Below are 16,223 nucleotides of genomic sequence, written 5' to 3' on the forward strand. Positions count from 1 at the left end.
TGAGAATGGGTGATCCCGTGGGGTTCCTGCCTGCAGCAGTTGTCAGGTGGGCGCAGGTGCCCCCCCCACAGTACACACACACTGATCTGATGTGCCCAGGTCCTGCTGAAGGAGCATCTCCAGGGGGCAGGGGAATGTGTGTGTGTGGGGGGTGGAATGGGGCAGGAGGAGGGGAATGTGGGGGGTGGGAGTGGGAGGGGCAGGAGAGTGGGGTGGGGGCAGGGAATGTGGGGGGGAGTGGGGTGGGGCAGGGGAATGAGGGGGATAGAGGTGGGGTGGGGGCAGGGAATGTGGGGGGGAGTGGGGTGGGGCAGGGGAATGAGGAGGATAGAGGTGGGGGTGGGGAGCAGGATGGGGTGGGGGCAGGGAATGTGGGAGGGGGAGAGGAGTGGGGGTTTTTGTGGAGTGGGGCCCAGAGGGGAGGGGGGGGCCCAGCTGCCCTCCGCCCCCCCCGGCCTCGCCGCGCGAAAGGGGCTGCTCCCCCCAGGGCCGCCAGGGGGCGCTGCCGGCGCCGGCTGCCCGCCCCCCCGGCTCCCGGCATGCACTGCGCGGCACCGGGACTCTGCCCAGCCCGCAGCGGGAGCGGGGCTCGGCCGGGCCGGGCCCGCGGGAGCAGCCCCGCCCGGGGGGGCCATGGCCGAGCGGGCCGCTGCCCAGGTAAGGGCCCGGCGGGGGGGGGTTGTGGGCCCGGCTCGGTACCGGGGCCGTGACCGTGACCGTGACCGTGACCGTGACGTGGCTTTGTCTCGGGGGCCGGGCTGCGGGGTCGCTCCAGCCCCCCCCCGTCCCGCCTCTTCCCGCCTGGATTCATGGCTGTCCTCGAGCGCCCCCTCGCGGTGACTAAGGAGTGTGCAGCGCCCACCCGGGGCCGGGGCCGGGGGCGGGCGCTGGATTTCGCCTGCCAAGCGTCCCCGTGTTCGCTGTCGTGGGGTGGGGGGCGCTTTTCTCTCCTCCTTGATGGGTCTGGTCTGTTTAGGCCCTGGTCCTGGAAAGCCTTTCCCCCTTGCGTGACTTCTGCCGTGGACGGAGCCCCCTCGCCTTCAGGGAGGCTGCTCGCCCCCCGGGGGACAGCTGCACTGATTCCTCCCAGCGTCGGCTCTTCCCAGCACGGACCGGCTCTCGCTACATCTTCGTACGGTGCGCAGTACAGTGCCCGTCTCTCCTGCCTCTGCCCCTTATCTTTGGGCGGGTAATCTCACCTGCAGACACGAATCCCGCTCTCCTCTCTCTGCTGATGGCGCGCAGACCTGTCTCCCTGCTTCAGACCTGTCTCCTTCTGGCCAAACTGAACTCTCAGCCTGTCTCTCGGACATCTCCTTCTGGGTTTCTAGCTGTCCGCTTAAGCTCAACATGGCTAAATCAGAGCTCACATTTGGCCGTTTTGTGTAAGGGTTATCAGTTTTGAAAAGGCAGCCTAGCTTCTGACCATCACTGATTCTTCATTTTAAAATAGATCCTTTTTGCTGTACGGTTTTGTCTCATTCCTCTAGTGTCTGACACTGTTTTAAAGATGACACCACCTCCGTTGCTTGTACGTTATTCCTGTGGCTCTCTCATGAGAGGTCATGTCAGTGACAAAACTTTGTCAGGCATCATTGCCCTTTAGTAGCTTAAGCTATGAATGAAATGAACTAGAACTGCATGCCTGACTTGCAGCAAAGGATCATAGTCTGCAGGAATGAAAGTGACGCTTATTCATGTGAGTAACTTTACACGTCTGCATAGTTCCTGCGAATTTGAGGGACCACTCAGTGCGTAAGTGTCAAAAGTGTGGATAAATATATTCAGTGAAAAACGCAGAGCTTATAACTCTGTGGTTCCCACTACACCAGTCAGTATCTCCTGGTTGGCAGGAAAGCGCTGTAGATTCCTGGATGACCAGAATCCACTGGGTTGTGACTGCCACTAGGAGAGCTACATTACACTAGCTTCTTCCAAATAAATGAACTTGGCATTTTGAATGGAAAATGATCAAGCCACCAGCATGCAGAGAGTTTGGCTGCCTCCAAAACTGCTTTTAAAACAACTTTTTATTTGTACAGTGTGTACACGCTTGCTTGTATTTCACAAAAACTATTTTTAACATCTCTCCTGCAGCAGCTATAGCAACATGAACTTACCCAACATGGCATCTGCAAACTTCGAGGGGACATCAACTTAAAATCACTAATAATGTTACAAGTAACAGCAAAAAAGACTATAACAGAAGGAAATTAGAGGAAAATTATAGGTTCTTTTCTTTGTTTGTTTACACTGGGCATTTGACATCCCTTCGTGTAGGCATTTTCACTCTGTCTGGGTCTTTCACACAGCAACAGGGACGAGAAACATTTAACAGAAATTAGGAGTGTGTGATCATCGAAACTAGCAGGCTAATTAAAGGGCCGTTGTAAGAGCTGATGCTAGTCTTAACTCTCACTTTAGAAACTGACTCGATTGCAAGCTGGAGGCAGCCCTTAAACCTCCCCTGTGTGGGTATAAAGTTCTGTCTAGGGTGTGTGACGCTTTGTTGACAAAGTCCGCTTCAGACCTTCACAGCACTAATTTCAGAAGAAAATAGCTGGGTAGCTAATATTCATGTCACATGTCAGCCCAGGGCAGTTGAACCTTTTATGGGCCTCATTTCAAGTTTATAATTCTAATAAAGATGTCAAAAGACCTCATTTCTCGCATCAGGACAGCGGTGCTGTCGGAGTAAAGATTGCACAGTGCGGAGGAGTCTTCAGCATGTGAGCGGCTCTTGTGCGGTTTCTCTGTATCTAACTTTGCCAGATGGAAACGTGGCTCTAGCTCCATTTCCCGTCTCTCTCCTTGCAAACAGGCTCAGGAATGGGATGCAGAGTCACAGCGCCTGATGTCTTCCCAGCCCCCCGGTGTCCCTGAACGAACGTCTGTGCAAACAGCAGAGATTTCGATGTGGACCCTAGTGGCTGCCATCCAAGCTGTGGAGAGAAAGGTGGATTCGTTTGCCACACGGTTGCTGAGTCTGGAGGGGAGAACTGGGACGGCTGAGAAGAAAATATTCGAGTGTGAGAAAACAGAGTTGGAGTTTGGAAACCAGCTGGAGAGTAAGTGGACTGTGCTGGGAACTCTGATCCAGGAGTATGGGCTACTGCAGAGGAGACTGGAGAACATGGAGAACCTGCTGAAGAACAGGAACTTCTGGATCCTGAGGCTTCCTCCTGGTGTTAATGGAGAAGTCCCAAAGGTAATTGTACCCCAGTTAGTACAGGAAGTAAAGGCTGAGCCTGTATTGGGTAATGAAGGGATTTTTCTAGGGCTGTCAAACGGTTAAAAAAAATAATAGTGATTAATCGCACTTTTAAACAATAATAGAATACCACTTATTTAAATATTTTTGGATGTTTTCTACATTTTCAAATATATTGACTTCAGTTACAACACAGAATACAGTGTACACAGTTCTCACTTTATATTATTTTTATTACAAATATTTGCACTGTAAAAAGAACACAAAAAGAAATAGTATTTTTCAGTTCACCTCATACAAGTACTGTAGTGCAGTCTATCGTGAAAGTGCAACTTACAAATGTAGAATATTTTTTAACATAACTGCACTCAAAAACAAAACAATGTAAAACTTTAGAGCCTACAAGTCCACTCAGTCCTCCTTGTTCAATCAGTAGCTAAACTGGTTTGTTTACATTTATGGGAGATAATCCTGGCCGCTTATTATTTACAGTGTCACCTGAAAGCGAGAACAGGCATTCGCATGGCACTTTTATAGCTGGCATTGCAAGGAATTTATGTGCCAGATCTGCTAAACATTCATATGCCCCTTCATGCTTCAGCCACCATTCCAGAGGACATGCTTCCATGGTGATGATGCTTGTTAAGAAAACAATGTGTTAATTAAATTCGTGACTGAACTCCTTAAGGGAGAATTGTACGTCTTCTGCTCTGTGGTTTTACCCACATTCTGCCATATATTTTGTGTTATGGCAATCTCAGATGACAGCTCAGCACATGTTGTTTGATTTAAGAACACTTTCACTGCAGATATGGCAAAATGCAAACAAGGTACTTGTCATAAATATAAAGGGAAGGGTAACCACCTTTCTGTATACAGTGCTATAAAATCCCTCCTAGCCAGAGGCGAAATCCTTTCACCTGTAAAGGGTTAAGAAGCTAAGGTAACCTCGCTGGCACCTGACCCAAAATGACTAATGAGGGGACAAGATACTTTCAAATCTGAGGAGGGGGGAAAGGGTTTTGTCTGTGTGATACCTTTCATGGGAACAGATCAAGGGTGCAAGCCCTTCAACTCCTGTAAAGTTAGTAAGTAATCTAGCTAGAAAATGCGTTAGGGTTTCTTTGTTTTGGCTTGTTAATTCGCTGTGCTGGAGGAAATGTGTACTCCTGTTTTTGTGTCTTTTTGTAACTTACGGTTTTGCTAGAGGGATTCTCTATGTTTTGAATCTGACTGCCTGTAAGATTATCTTCCATTCTGATCTTACAGAGTTGTTCTCTTATCGGTTTTTTTTTTTGTTCTTTTAATAAAGTTCTGATTTTTAAGAATCTGATGGGGTTTTTTGGGTCTTAAAAATCCAAGGGGTTTGTGCTCATCTTGTTTGTTCTCAAGCCTCCCCAGGAAAGGGGGTGTAGGGCTTGGGGGGATATTTTGGGGAAATAGGAACTCCAAGTGGTCCTTTCCCTGTTCTTTGTCTAAAACACTTGGTGGTGGCAGCGTTTTACCTAATCCAAGGGCAAAGACTTTGTACCTTGGGGAAGTTTTAACCTAAGCTGGTAAAGAAATAAGTTTAGGGGGTCTTTCATGCGGGTCCCCACATCTGTACCCTAGAGTTCAGAGTGGGGAAGGAACCTTGACATGGTGGCAGAGCGGTGGGATCATTTTGAACCAGAAGCACAGCAGGATTTTAAAAGGTTTTTAAAAAGGTGATTACAGCTGCAGGTTCTGTCTCTTTGCTTGGGGACAGAGCAGCTCCATAACAAAAGGATTTTTCTGTAGGCTGGGAACAGCTATCAGAGGCAAAGGTGTCAGGCTACAGCACAGTAAATTTTACAAGCCAAGTTTTTTTTTTCTTTCTAACTCTCGGGTATAGGTAGGTTAAAAACAGAGAGGCTAAGATGACAGAAAGCAATGCCCAACAGAAACTGGAGATAGCCAGACTGGAAGCAGAAGAGAGAGAAAAGGAACACCAGAGACTGGTCGAATTAAAACTACTCAATAAGGAGGTTGCCCACCAGAGAGCTAAGGAGGCAGCGGAGGCTGCCCACCAGAGAGCTATGGAGGCAAAAGCAAAAGAAATAGAGACAAAAGAAAAAGAAATGGAGGAGAGGGAAAGAGAGAGGAAGCATGCACTGGAGATAGAGAAGGCAAGGGCTCAGCAGAATATGCCGAATAACCCTAACAATCCTTCCCCAACAATCCACAAATGAGAGCGACTTTGTCCACAGTATGGTGAATCCAGTGATATTGCTGAATATTTTCTCACCTTTGAGAGACTGTGCATACTCCGTAAAATTCCTGACGCTCCCAAGATGACCACATTGGTCGCAAAATTGACTGGAAGAGCTCTGGACATATTCAATAAGATGCCTATTGATGGGGCTTGTGACTATGATAAATATAAGGATTTGGTTTTAAAACAATTTCAAGTTACACTTGAAACTTACAGAGTAAAATTTAGAGCCCTTAAGAGAGGGTCTGGACTAAGTAATGTGGCTTATGTAAACCAGATGACAGATCTGTTTGATAAATGGCTCAAAGGACGGGATGTAACTAGCTTTGGAGGAATGCGGGATTTGATGATACAGGAGCAATTGCTGAATATGTCCAAGGATGATATAAAACAGTGTTTATGGGATAAGAAAATGGACTCAGCAGGAAGTCTCGCTTCTTATGCTGATCAATACGAGCAGTCCCAGACCACCAGAGAGGCGGGGCAAACTGGAACAAAACGGGTGGAGGGAGGAGAGAGAAACAACCCTGGTTGCAGTTTGAGTGGATACCAGAAGGGACACTCTCAGACCACACCCTACTACCGGGGGCAACCCAAAGCCCCGGGTTCTTTCCCCCCAAGAAAAACCCCAGACACCTTATCGTCTCACCACACCGTTCTCCAGCAACCCACCTTGCCCCAGTGACCAGTCAGCTGGGCGATGTTTTAAATGTAACGAGCCAGGGCATGTAAAGGCCAACTGCCCCAAGAACCCCAACAGATTACAGTTCATTGCACCGGGGTCCCACCAAACGTCCTCAGGCCCAGATGCCTCCCAGATACCCTCCAAGTGGAGGGAAACTGTGAGTGTGGGCGGGAAGAAGGTTACAGCGTGGAGGGACTCCAGAGCACAAGTGTCGGCTATCCACGCTTCCTTAGTGGACCCCAATTTAATCGACCCAGAGGTCCAAGTGACGATTCAACCCTTCAAGTCAAACTCTTTTGACTTGCCTACAGCCGAGTTGCCGGTCCAGTCTATGATGCTTATCCCATCCCCATGCTGTTGGGGGAAGACTTGGCCAATCATATGAAGCTAGCCAAGAGGGTGGGAATGGCCAGGCTAAACCAGCCATCCCGCCTAGCTCTGTTCCGGAGACTTCTACCAGGACCCAGTCAGAGGTGATGGAACCGGAAACTACAGAACCCGAACGACCAAAAAAGAAAATCAACCTTCTGCTGGTGGCATCTGACTCAGATGATGAAAATGAACATGAGTCAGTCTGCACTGCTTGGGATCGTTACTGAGCAGAACCCATCATCGGCATGGAAGCATGTCCTCTGGAATGGTGGCTGAAGCATGAAGGGGCATACGGAAGTTTAGCAGATCTGGCTCATAAATACCTTGCAGTGCTGGCTACAAAAGTGCCGTACAAATGCCTGTTCTCACTTTCAGGTGACATTGTAAATATGAAGCGAGCAGCATTATCTCCCGTAAATGTAAACAAATTGTTTAGTTTTAGCAATTCGCTGAACAAGAAGTGGTACTGAGTGGACTTGTAGGCTGTAAAGTTTTACATTGGTTTGTTTTTGAGTGCAGCTATGTAACAAAATAATTCTACATTTGTAAGTTGCACCTTCACGATAAAGTGATTGCACTACAGTACTTGTATGAGTTGAATTGAAAAATACTATTTCTCTTTTACCGTGCAAATATTTGTAATAAAATATAAAGTGAGCACTCTACACTTTGTATTCTGAGTTGTAATTGAAATCAATGTATTTGAAAATGTAGAAAAACATCCAAAAATATATATAGTAAATTTCAGTTGGTATTCTATTGCTGTTTAACAGTGTGATTAAAACTGATTAATTGTGATTTAATTTTTTTAATCAAGTTAATTTGCCTTGAGTTAACTGCGATTAATTGATAGTCCTAGATTTTTCATATTTCTGATCCAGAGGCACTTTAATTCCCCGTTGCAAAATGGTTTGAATAGAGGTAGTGCATTGATTAGCCCCTAGCGTTAGCTAGTCTCATTAGGTCTGGAGGGTTCATTGGATAGTTGCCTAGAACTTGTCCTGTAACATCCATCTGGGGCTCTTACCAGGAGAATCCCCAGTCCCACTGCAGCCCTCTTGTGCTGGCTGTTGGGGCGAGTTTATCCTCTCTTGGGAGGAGAGGGGCCTGTGTTCTTGAACATGCTTCAGAAAGGAGAGAAGCACTTACGCTCACTCCTGTGCCAGGAGCTGTGCTGCTCCGAGGGAAGGGGAAGTTACTGGTAGTGTGCTGGTAGCAGTGCTTCAGGTCGTAGTTGTTCCTCCAGGAGACTGTCTTCTCTGCCCACACTCCTCCCCCAGCCTATGATCCAGTCCCTTTATCCCTCCCAGTGACCCTGCCCTGAGTGCGTCTAGCTCTCGTAGCTTTGAAAGACGTCGATTTGGGTATGTCCAGACTCATTTTCCCTTGTTCCCTGTACTGAGGCCTGTCTGTACAGCCAGAGGCAGACATTTTGTGTTTTGCAGTTTATCTCTGAACTGTGATCCCCTAAAGGGTCTCTAGAAGACTTCCTGCAGATGATGATATACAGAGACTAACTTCTCAAATAAAGATATGTCAAAGGTGCCCAGTGTTGCACTGATCAGACCTTCGGTAGTCCTTCCTCATCCAAAGCAAGGGGAATTATTTTTGAATGAACATTAATAGTGAGTCCCTTTTCCTTACCATCCCTCTGACACTGATGATGTCGTCTCTGGCTTCTCCTTCGTTCATAATTCATTCCTACACCAAGCTAAATAATCCCTCTTCCGCTCCCAGTGTTACTGCTTGGATTGGTGTGATTTATAGCAGCATACCCAGGTTCTCATATTCGTGCCCATTGTGTAATGTCTGAGTGCAGTGTGCAGATGTTGTAGAAAAAGTATTTCCAATACGTTTTTAATAACTCAAAACTCAGCACCTTATTGTGCTGTAAAGCAGCTTTCACTACAAAAGTTTTTTTCTCCTGCTGATAATAGCTCATGTTAATTAATTAGCCTCTTACAGTTTGTATGGCAACTTCCACCTTCTGTGTGTGTGTGTGTGTGTGTGTATATATATCTATATATATCTTCTTACTATATGTTCCATTCTATGCATCCGATGAAGTGGGCTGTAGCCCACAAAAGCTTATGCTCTAATAAATTTGTTCGTCTTTAAGGTGCCACAAATACTTCTGTTCTTTTTGTGGAATGCAACTGGAGACGAATTGGTTACTTTCCACAAAACAAGGCATATTTTTCCATTGCCTTGGAGTAAAGCTGGAGTAACCTTATTAACCATGGTAGAATCCACATGAGCAAGAACTCCTATAAATGCTTGGACTGTGGGAAGAGCTTCAGTCAGCGCTCAGGCCTTATTAGACATGGGAGACTCCACACTGGTGAGAAACCCTATAAGTGTTTGGACTGTGGGAAAAGCTTCAGTCGGAAGGCACATCTTATTAGACATGGGAGACTCCACACTGGTGAGAAACCCTATAAATCTGTGGTTCTCAAACTTTAACAACACGAGGACCCTCCTTTAATTGAAAAATTTTCAAGGACCCCCGCAAGCTCACTGCTCAGCCACAGGCTCCGCTCCCACTCCACCCCTTCTCCCAAGCCCCCACCCCTGCCCCTCCTGTTCCCTGCCTCTTTCTGCCTTCTCCCCCAAGCGCGCCCCGTCCCCACTCCTCCCTCTCCTGCCCAGTGCCTCCTGCACACTGCTGAACAGCTGTTTTGTGGCATGCAGGAGTGACTGGGAGGGAGGGGGAGGAGTTGATCAGCGGGGACAGCAGCCCCGGACATGACTCGTTGACCCACTGGAGTACCCTTACGGACCCCTGGACCCCAGTTTGAGAAACCCTGCTATAAATGCCTGTACTTCAGGAAGAGCTTCATTTATTGCTCAAGTCTTAATTAACCGTGAGAGAAACCATGCAGGAGAGAGACCCTATAAATGCTTGGACTGAGGTAAAAGCTTCATTCAGCACTCGGGTCTTATTAACCACGGGAGAATCCATATGGGGGAGAGACCCTAAAAATGCCTGCAGTGTGAGAAAAGTTTCAATGCACCATCAGCCCTTATTATATGTCAGAGAACCCATAGAGGAGAAGAACCCTATAAATACTTGGATTGTGGGAAAAGTTTTAATCATTTCACATCTGAGAACCCACACAGGAGATAAAACCTGTAAGTGCCTGCACTGTGGGAAAAGCTTCAGTGAGAGCTCAAATGTGGACACAAGAATAAATGGATATAAACTGGCAATCAGGAAGTTTAGACTTGAAATTAGACAAAGGTTTCTAACCATCAGAGGAGTGAAGTTCTGGAACAGCCTTCCAAGGGAAGCAGTTGGGGCAAAAGACCTATTTGGCTTCAAGATTAAACTTGATAAGTTTATGGAGGAGATGGTATGATGGGATAACATGATTTTGGCAATTAATTGATCTTTATTCATGGTAAATAGACCCAATGCCCTGTGATGGAATGTTAGATGGGATGGGATCTGAGTTACTACAGAGAATTCTTTCCTGGGTATCTGGCTGGTGAGTTTTGCCCACATGCGCAGGGTTCAGCTGATCGCCATATTTGGGGTCGGGAAGGAATTTTCCTCCAGGGCAGATTGGAAGAGGCTCTGGGGGTTTTTCACCTTCCTCTGCAGCATGGGGCACGGGTCACTTGCTGGAGGATTCTCTGCACCTTGAAGTCTTTAAACCATGATTTGAGGACTTCAATAGCTCAGACACAGGTGAGAGGTTTATTGCAGGAGTGGGTGGGTGAGATTCGGTGGCCTTCATTGTGCAGGAGGTCAGACTAGATGATCATAATGGTCCCTTCTGACCTTAATATCTATGAAATCTATGAAACTCAATGGTGTTGCTCTAGATTCACACGAGTGCAACAGATCTGAATCTGGCCCTGTATCTTTCTGACCATAAACTTTAAAATATTGAAGAAAAATGCTTGTTAAAGGGGAAGCAATATTGTTCCATGTTTAGTGCAGCCGGAATCTTATCGAGTAATGGTATTAAATGGGACACTTCTGGCTTTTGTTAGTCTCATTGTAACTCAGCTTTCATTCTGTGGCATTGCAATGCAAACTGTATTCCTTTGCTTCTCCCCGTCAATGAATACTGTCCCCTTTTGTTTTCATTTGTTGCATCATTTTACTATTGTTCTTTCAAATATAATAAACATTAAATTATAACATAAACAGTGTGTTTAAAAAATGCCCATCTTCTCCATTAAATCTAGTTGCCTTTTTTAGGCACTCCCTATCTATTTCATATATTAGTGACACAAGTGTAAGAGATGTGATTTAAAGCAAGGTGCTAAGTGAATGTTTGGTGTCAGGTGCCGGTGATATTTGATGACAGCGCCGTCTTCTCCCAGGAGGAGTGGGAGAACTTAGAAGACTGGCAGAAGGAGCTATACAAGAATGTGATGAAGGGGAATTATGAATATATGATCTCACTGGGTAAGGAACGTTTTTCACTTATTTATTAGAAAATGCTTGACTTCTGGAGTGTTGGCTGGACTCCTCCAGGTGAGGGCTGTTCTCAAACTCCTGTGAGTTCTGGTGGCTGTGCACGCCTGCCTGCATGCATTCAGTTTTGTCATGACAGAAAGCCGATGCACAGCGTTGTGGTGGTGGTCCGTGTTCAGTGTTCTCGAGATGTGAATAGCGGTTGTATTTGCTCATAGGCTCAGCCCTCGTATGTGGAAAACCCTTTGTGTTCTGTGGGCCTGATTTTGATCTGGCGCTGACTTGAACACTAGTATAACTCCTGTTGGCATTGATGCACTCACCTGCAACTTGCTAATTGGATGCTGTGTGTGGTGTGGTAAATTCTGCTGCATAAAAGGTGTGTCATACAGAAGTGGTGCAAGTAACTGATGTCCCTACCTAAGGGGATGATGGTGGTGGGGCTAAACACAGAACTGGAATTCGAGACCTGGGTTCTGGTCCCAGCTGTGCCACAGACCCTGTGTGACCTTGGACATGTCACTTGCCGTCTCTTTCCTTCTTCATGCGGTGCTGTGGCAGTACTCCTCTGGCTTCCAGGTGGCTGAGATGCATCCACTCTTTGTGAAGTGCTTCGACATCCCATGTAGGAGGTGCTTTGCGGGGGTTGCTTTTCACTCAGTCAGGTACAGATCGCCTCCAGGGATAGAAGGGGATTGATTTAAAATAACTTGTAGCAAAGAATTGTGATTTATCTGTTTATTAATTACCACTATGTCCTGTCCCATAAACAGACTATGCAATTTCCAAACCTGACATCCTGTCCCGAATTGAGCGAGGAGAAGAGCCGTGTGTGAGGGGTCAGCAGGAGTCGGAGGAAAGAGAAACCACTGCAGATCCCAGCACAGGTGAGGGTTGGCTGAAATCGACTGAAACAGCGGGTGAAGCGAGCAGCTGTAACTTCAACAAGCCTCCATCTGCCATTAGAGCTGCTTGCTTAAAAAGAATCAGTAGTTTTCTTATGTCAGATTTTGTCTCTACCAATCAAAACTATTTCTGGCTCTAGCCCCTCCTCTTTGAGTGTGCGGACTGGTTAGTGCCCTTAACCACTTGGTTTGGTTCCTCTATATCCTCTTTAGCATGTCTGGTTTCTAGTCAGTGACTGCCTGCTCCAGAGATGGAGGTTTTTGGGGCTTGGGATCATTTTGAAAGGTTTATGGAACAATTTTCAAAAGGAGTGAGGGCTGTATTAGCAATAAGACTTGGCTCGGCTGCATATGGCTTGGATGCATGTGTGGCAAGGGTTATATAAGTCTTTGCTATCCAGTTACACCCGGGAGGCACAAGCTATTTATTTCATGTCGGGCAGCGATTGTTAGAAAATCCTCACTGAGCTCTCTCTCTTTTCAATGAACAGAGTCTGCGATTTCTACCGTCGCAATCTCCGCTCAGATTAAACAAGAGGAAGAGCCAATTGCTGAGGAGCAGCAGGATGCAGACAAAAGAGAAGCCCCTACAGAGCCCATGGCAGGTGTGTGGCAGGCTCAGGTGACTCTGAATCCTGGCAGTCTAGTTTAAAAGCAAGAGCTTGAACAAAAGTTTTATACTTCTAAAACTCGTCTTCTATAGTCCAGGGTGAGCAGCATTATCTTTCTGACAGGCCTTAGTTGCAATAGGAAGAAGAATGCTGCATACCCCACAGGGCAGTTTATCCCTTTGAACATTCGGATGGGACATGTTAGCAGGACTTCTTTGGGGGCGTGAGTGAGACCACCGGTAGGACTTTGGTGTGCTGATAATCTCCTGGGGTGCTCAGATGCTGTCCCGGAGGTGAGCATTGTAGAAATCCATGGATAGATTGACTGGAAGGGATCAGGGACAAGAAATGTTCTCCCTTAGGCTCTCTTGCCTGGTGTCTCTCTGCTCCAAGTGGCACTGAGGTACTGAACCAAATTCTTCTCTCAAGTACGTGCCCGTGTGATCAATGGGAGCTGCATGGGCGCATTCGAGTGCAGAACTTGGCCTATTGTGAAGTTCCTGTTTCGTTTCTCCCTGTGTAGGGATTGAGAGAGAAATCTCTCAGTAATGATTGCAGATAGAATCAGTCTTTACCTTACTTGCCTGTGTGGCAGGGAGGGTTTGTATCCAAAGACATGCCAACATCCTTTGCATCTTGAACTATTGGTCTGTCTCTTGGTAGACCCATCCCTGTAGTATCTGAGTCCTGCAGGATCTTCGTTATTATTGTCGTTAATTATTTGTATTAATGTGGCACCTAAGAGCCCTAGTCCTGGATTGGGATCCCCCTGTGCTAGGCGATGTACAGACACAGAACAAAAAGATGGTCCCTGCCCCGAGGGACTTACAATCTAAGTGTAAGACGAGACAACACGTGGGTACAGAGAGATGGGGGAGGACAGGAAAACAAGGGGCAATATTGGTCCGTATGACAGGCCGTGCAGCCTAAGTGTCAGAGGCTGCGTGGTGTCATGGCGAAGGAGAGTTTTGCAGAGGAATTTGAAGATGGATGATGAGGAAGTTTTGGGGAGGTTTATGGAGAGCACCTCCCAAGCTTTGTCTTTATCCTCCCCATGCCGCTGGGAGGTAGGGCAGGATTGCTGTCCTCCACTAGCAGATGGGAAGTGAGGTGGGGAGAGGCTGTGTTCTGCCCTAGGCCTGTGGCAGAGAAGGACCCTAGTGCTGTAACCAGAGGCCCAGCCTTCCCCTCATATGGTCTCTGATGCATGGCCAGAGAGTTGATTCCCCCCACCGCTTTATGCAGCATAGTTTCATTTCTCCCAGTCTGTCCTGTGAATTACATTTGCCTTCCCTCCTGGTTCCAGCTGACGGCTGGCTCGCCAGCCACGAAAAGAACAACAAGGAGCAAGATTCACAGGAGCTGGAGCCTCATTGGACCTCGGCCCAAAGACCGGAAGAGAATATTTACCATAGTGCCGAGCACAGCCTGCCCTGCGAGGGTCAGTACAGCTCCAATGAGCCAAACGTGACCCTGGCAGTACATATGCCAGAGAAGCCCACCCAGCACGAGAGAGACTTCAGCCCCTTGAAAGCCAGCACCGTGTCCCCGGGGGCCCCCGTGACGGAGCGGCCCTATCTCTGCCCCGAGTGCGGGAAGTGCTTCAGCCGCAGGGAGCACTTCGTGAAGCACCAGCGCACCCACACGGGCGAGCGCTCCTACGTGTGCCCCGAGTGCGGCAAGGGCTTCACCCAGCAGTCCAACCTCACCAATCACTACCGCACCCACACGGGCGAGCGCGCCTACGTGTGCACCGAGTGCGGCAAGGGCTTCATCCACCAGTCCACGCTCACCACCCACCTCCGCACCCACACCGGCGAGAAGCCCTACAAGTGCACCGTGTGCGCCAAGTGCTTCAGCCGCCTCTCCACCCTGCTGGAGCACCAGCGCACCCACACCGGCGAGAAGCCCTACAAGTGCCTGGAGTGCGAGAAGCACTTCAGCCGCCTCTCCACGCTGGTGGAGCACCGGCGCACGCACACCGGCGAGAAGCCCTACAAGTGCGCCCAGTGCGAGAAGAGCTTCACCCGCCTCACCAACCTGACCGTGCACCAGAACACCCACGCCGGCGAGCGCGCCTACAAGTGCACCCAGTGCGGCAAGAGCTTCGCCCAGAAGCCCTACTTCCTCAAGCACCTGCGCAACCATACCAAGGAGAAGCTCTACAAGTGCCTGGAGTGCGGCAAGAGCTTCATCTGCCACTCCTGGCTGGTGCGCCACCAGATGATCCACACGGGCGAGCGGCCCTACCCGTGCGGCGAGTGCGGGAAGAGCTTTGTCCAGAAGGAGCACCTCTTGAAGCACCAGCGCATCCACACGGGCGAGCGGCCCTTTCAGTGCTCTGCCTGCGCCAAGAGCTTCCGCTGCCAGCAGTCCCTGAGACTGCACCCGTGCGTGCAGGCTGGCCAGCAGGGTGGCACGCCGGCTGCGCCGGGGGCAGAGTTCAAGAGCCCGCTGCTGTACCCGAAAATGGAAAACACAGGGTCGTAGGGGGGTGAGCCCTGCGTTGGGAGCTGCAATGGGAGAGCCTCCCCCAGAGACTAGCCAGATCCACTCCATGTGAAACCCTGCAGTGAATCGCACGCCCTCTCTGCATGCCGGATGGGAGGGGAGCGCTGGACGCGAGGGATGGTGACGCAAGACTGTATTGAATGTGAGCTACAAGCAGCCGTTACGTGCCGGGCCCGGGGTAGAGACCCCACAACGGACTGAACGATGCGTTGGAAGCGTCTAAGCGGCCGCAGCTGTTTTGTTTTTACGAACAGTCTCCTGACTGCTGACACCGCCAGCGGGAACGTCGCCTGCAGGCTCCGCTCTGCGGGGATGGTGCAGGGCAGGCCTACGAGCTGCTGTCGCAGAATGCTGCTGTAACGTGAACGACTTCCTACGCGACTGCAGAAGTGGCGCACAGGCTATTGGGAATGAGCGTCAGCACATCGGCAGGTGTGCTGGGTTAACAGTACTTTGTCCCCCAGGTCCTCCAGTGCTACAGACCAATGCGGTCTGCTTGCCGGCGCTGGGCGGCTTCCCGCAGTCAGTACGGCTGGGGACTCGGAGGTGTGGCGAGGCTGAGACGGGCCTGCAAGCCAGAGGCAGAACCAGGTCTACAATACAGGCCGCCTATGCTCTTACCTCTCTGCTTCACCACCTTCAGCCCTCATGAAAGGGAAGCTGAGCTCCACCCTGGCGGGTGAGAGCAGGAATGCAGTGTCTGGCTCGCTTGCCAGTCCGTGGAAGCGATTGGTAAACTTGAAGCAGTGATTTCTGTTCTATTTGTGACACTCCTGCTTCCCACTGCAACTCGTGGTGGGGGTGTACCCTCAAATACCCTGGAGCAGCAGCAAAAAATAAAGTTAAGCTGGGTGCAGGGTGGTCAAAGTGTGTCAGTAAGGTGTGATGACTCTGTCCCAGGTCCTGGAGCTGCCGCAGGAAGGCAGACTCTAGGACTATTTCACTTTAAAGGTCAAACCATGTAATTCAGCTGTTAAAAGGGCTGTGGGGGAATTGGGGCCAAGCTCAATTCCGATGAACATTGCCCGACCTAGAAGTAGTGTGGGTGCTTGTGAGAACTCTCCAGAGCAGGCATTGTGTCCGCCACAGCAGTGCTAGCTACAATGCAGTGTAAGGTTGGTGCTTCGGCTCTCCCCTGCTAATCACACTGCGGATCTGCTCTGGCTAGGAGCTATTTACCTTCCCAGTAGCCGCCTGCAGGCCTCCCTCAAATGAGACCTGCAGCTGCAAGCTTTTGAAGCTTTCAGGCCTGTCTACACAGCTGGG

The 16,223-nt window shown here is 49.1% G+C and overlaps 1 protein-coding gene across 1 annotated transcript; it reads left to right on the top strand.

Moving 5' to 3' along the window:
* Positions 1–579: 579 nt before the first annotated feature.
* Positions 580–15,805, top strand: LOC141983411 (uncharacterized). The gene is made up of 6 exons (XM_074946525.1): positions 580–657; positions 2,822–3,208; positions 10,798–10,921; positions 11,704–11,817; positions 12,327–12,440; positions 13,753–15,805. Exons 1-6 carry the CDS (start codon positions 634–636, stop codon positions 14,934–14,936), a joined length of 1,947 nt encoding a protein of 648 aa, XP_074802626.1. The 5' UTR covers positions 580–633; the 3' UTR covers positions 14,937–15,805.
* The last annotated feature ends 418 nt before the right edge of the window (positions 15,806–16,223 follow it).

The sequence above is a fragment of the Natator depressus genome, chromosome 2 (assembly GCF_965152275.1).
Source record: "Natator depressus isolate rNatDep1 chromosome 2, rNatDep2.hap1, whole genome shotgun sequence".
Classification (NCBI taxonomy): domain Eukaryota; kingdom Metazoa; phylum Chordata; order Testudines; family Cheloniidae; genus Natator; species Natator depressus.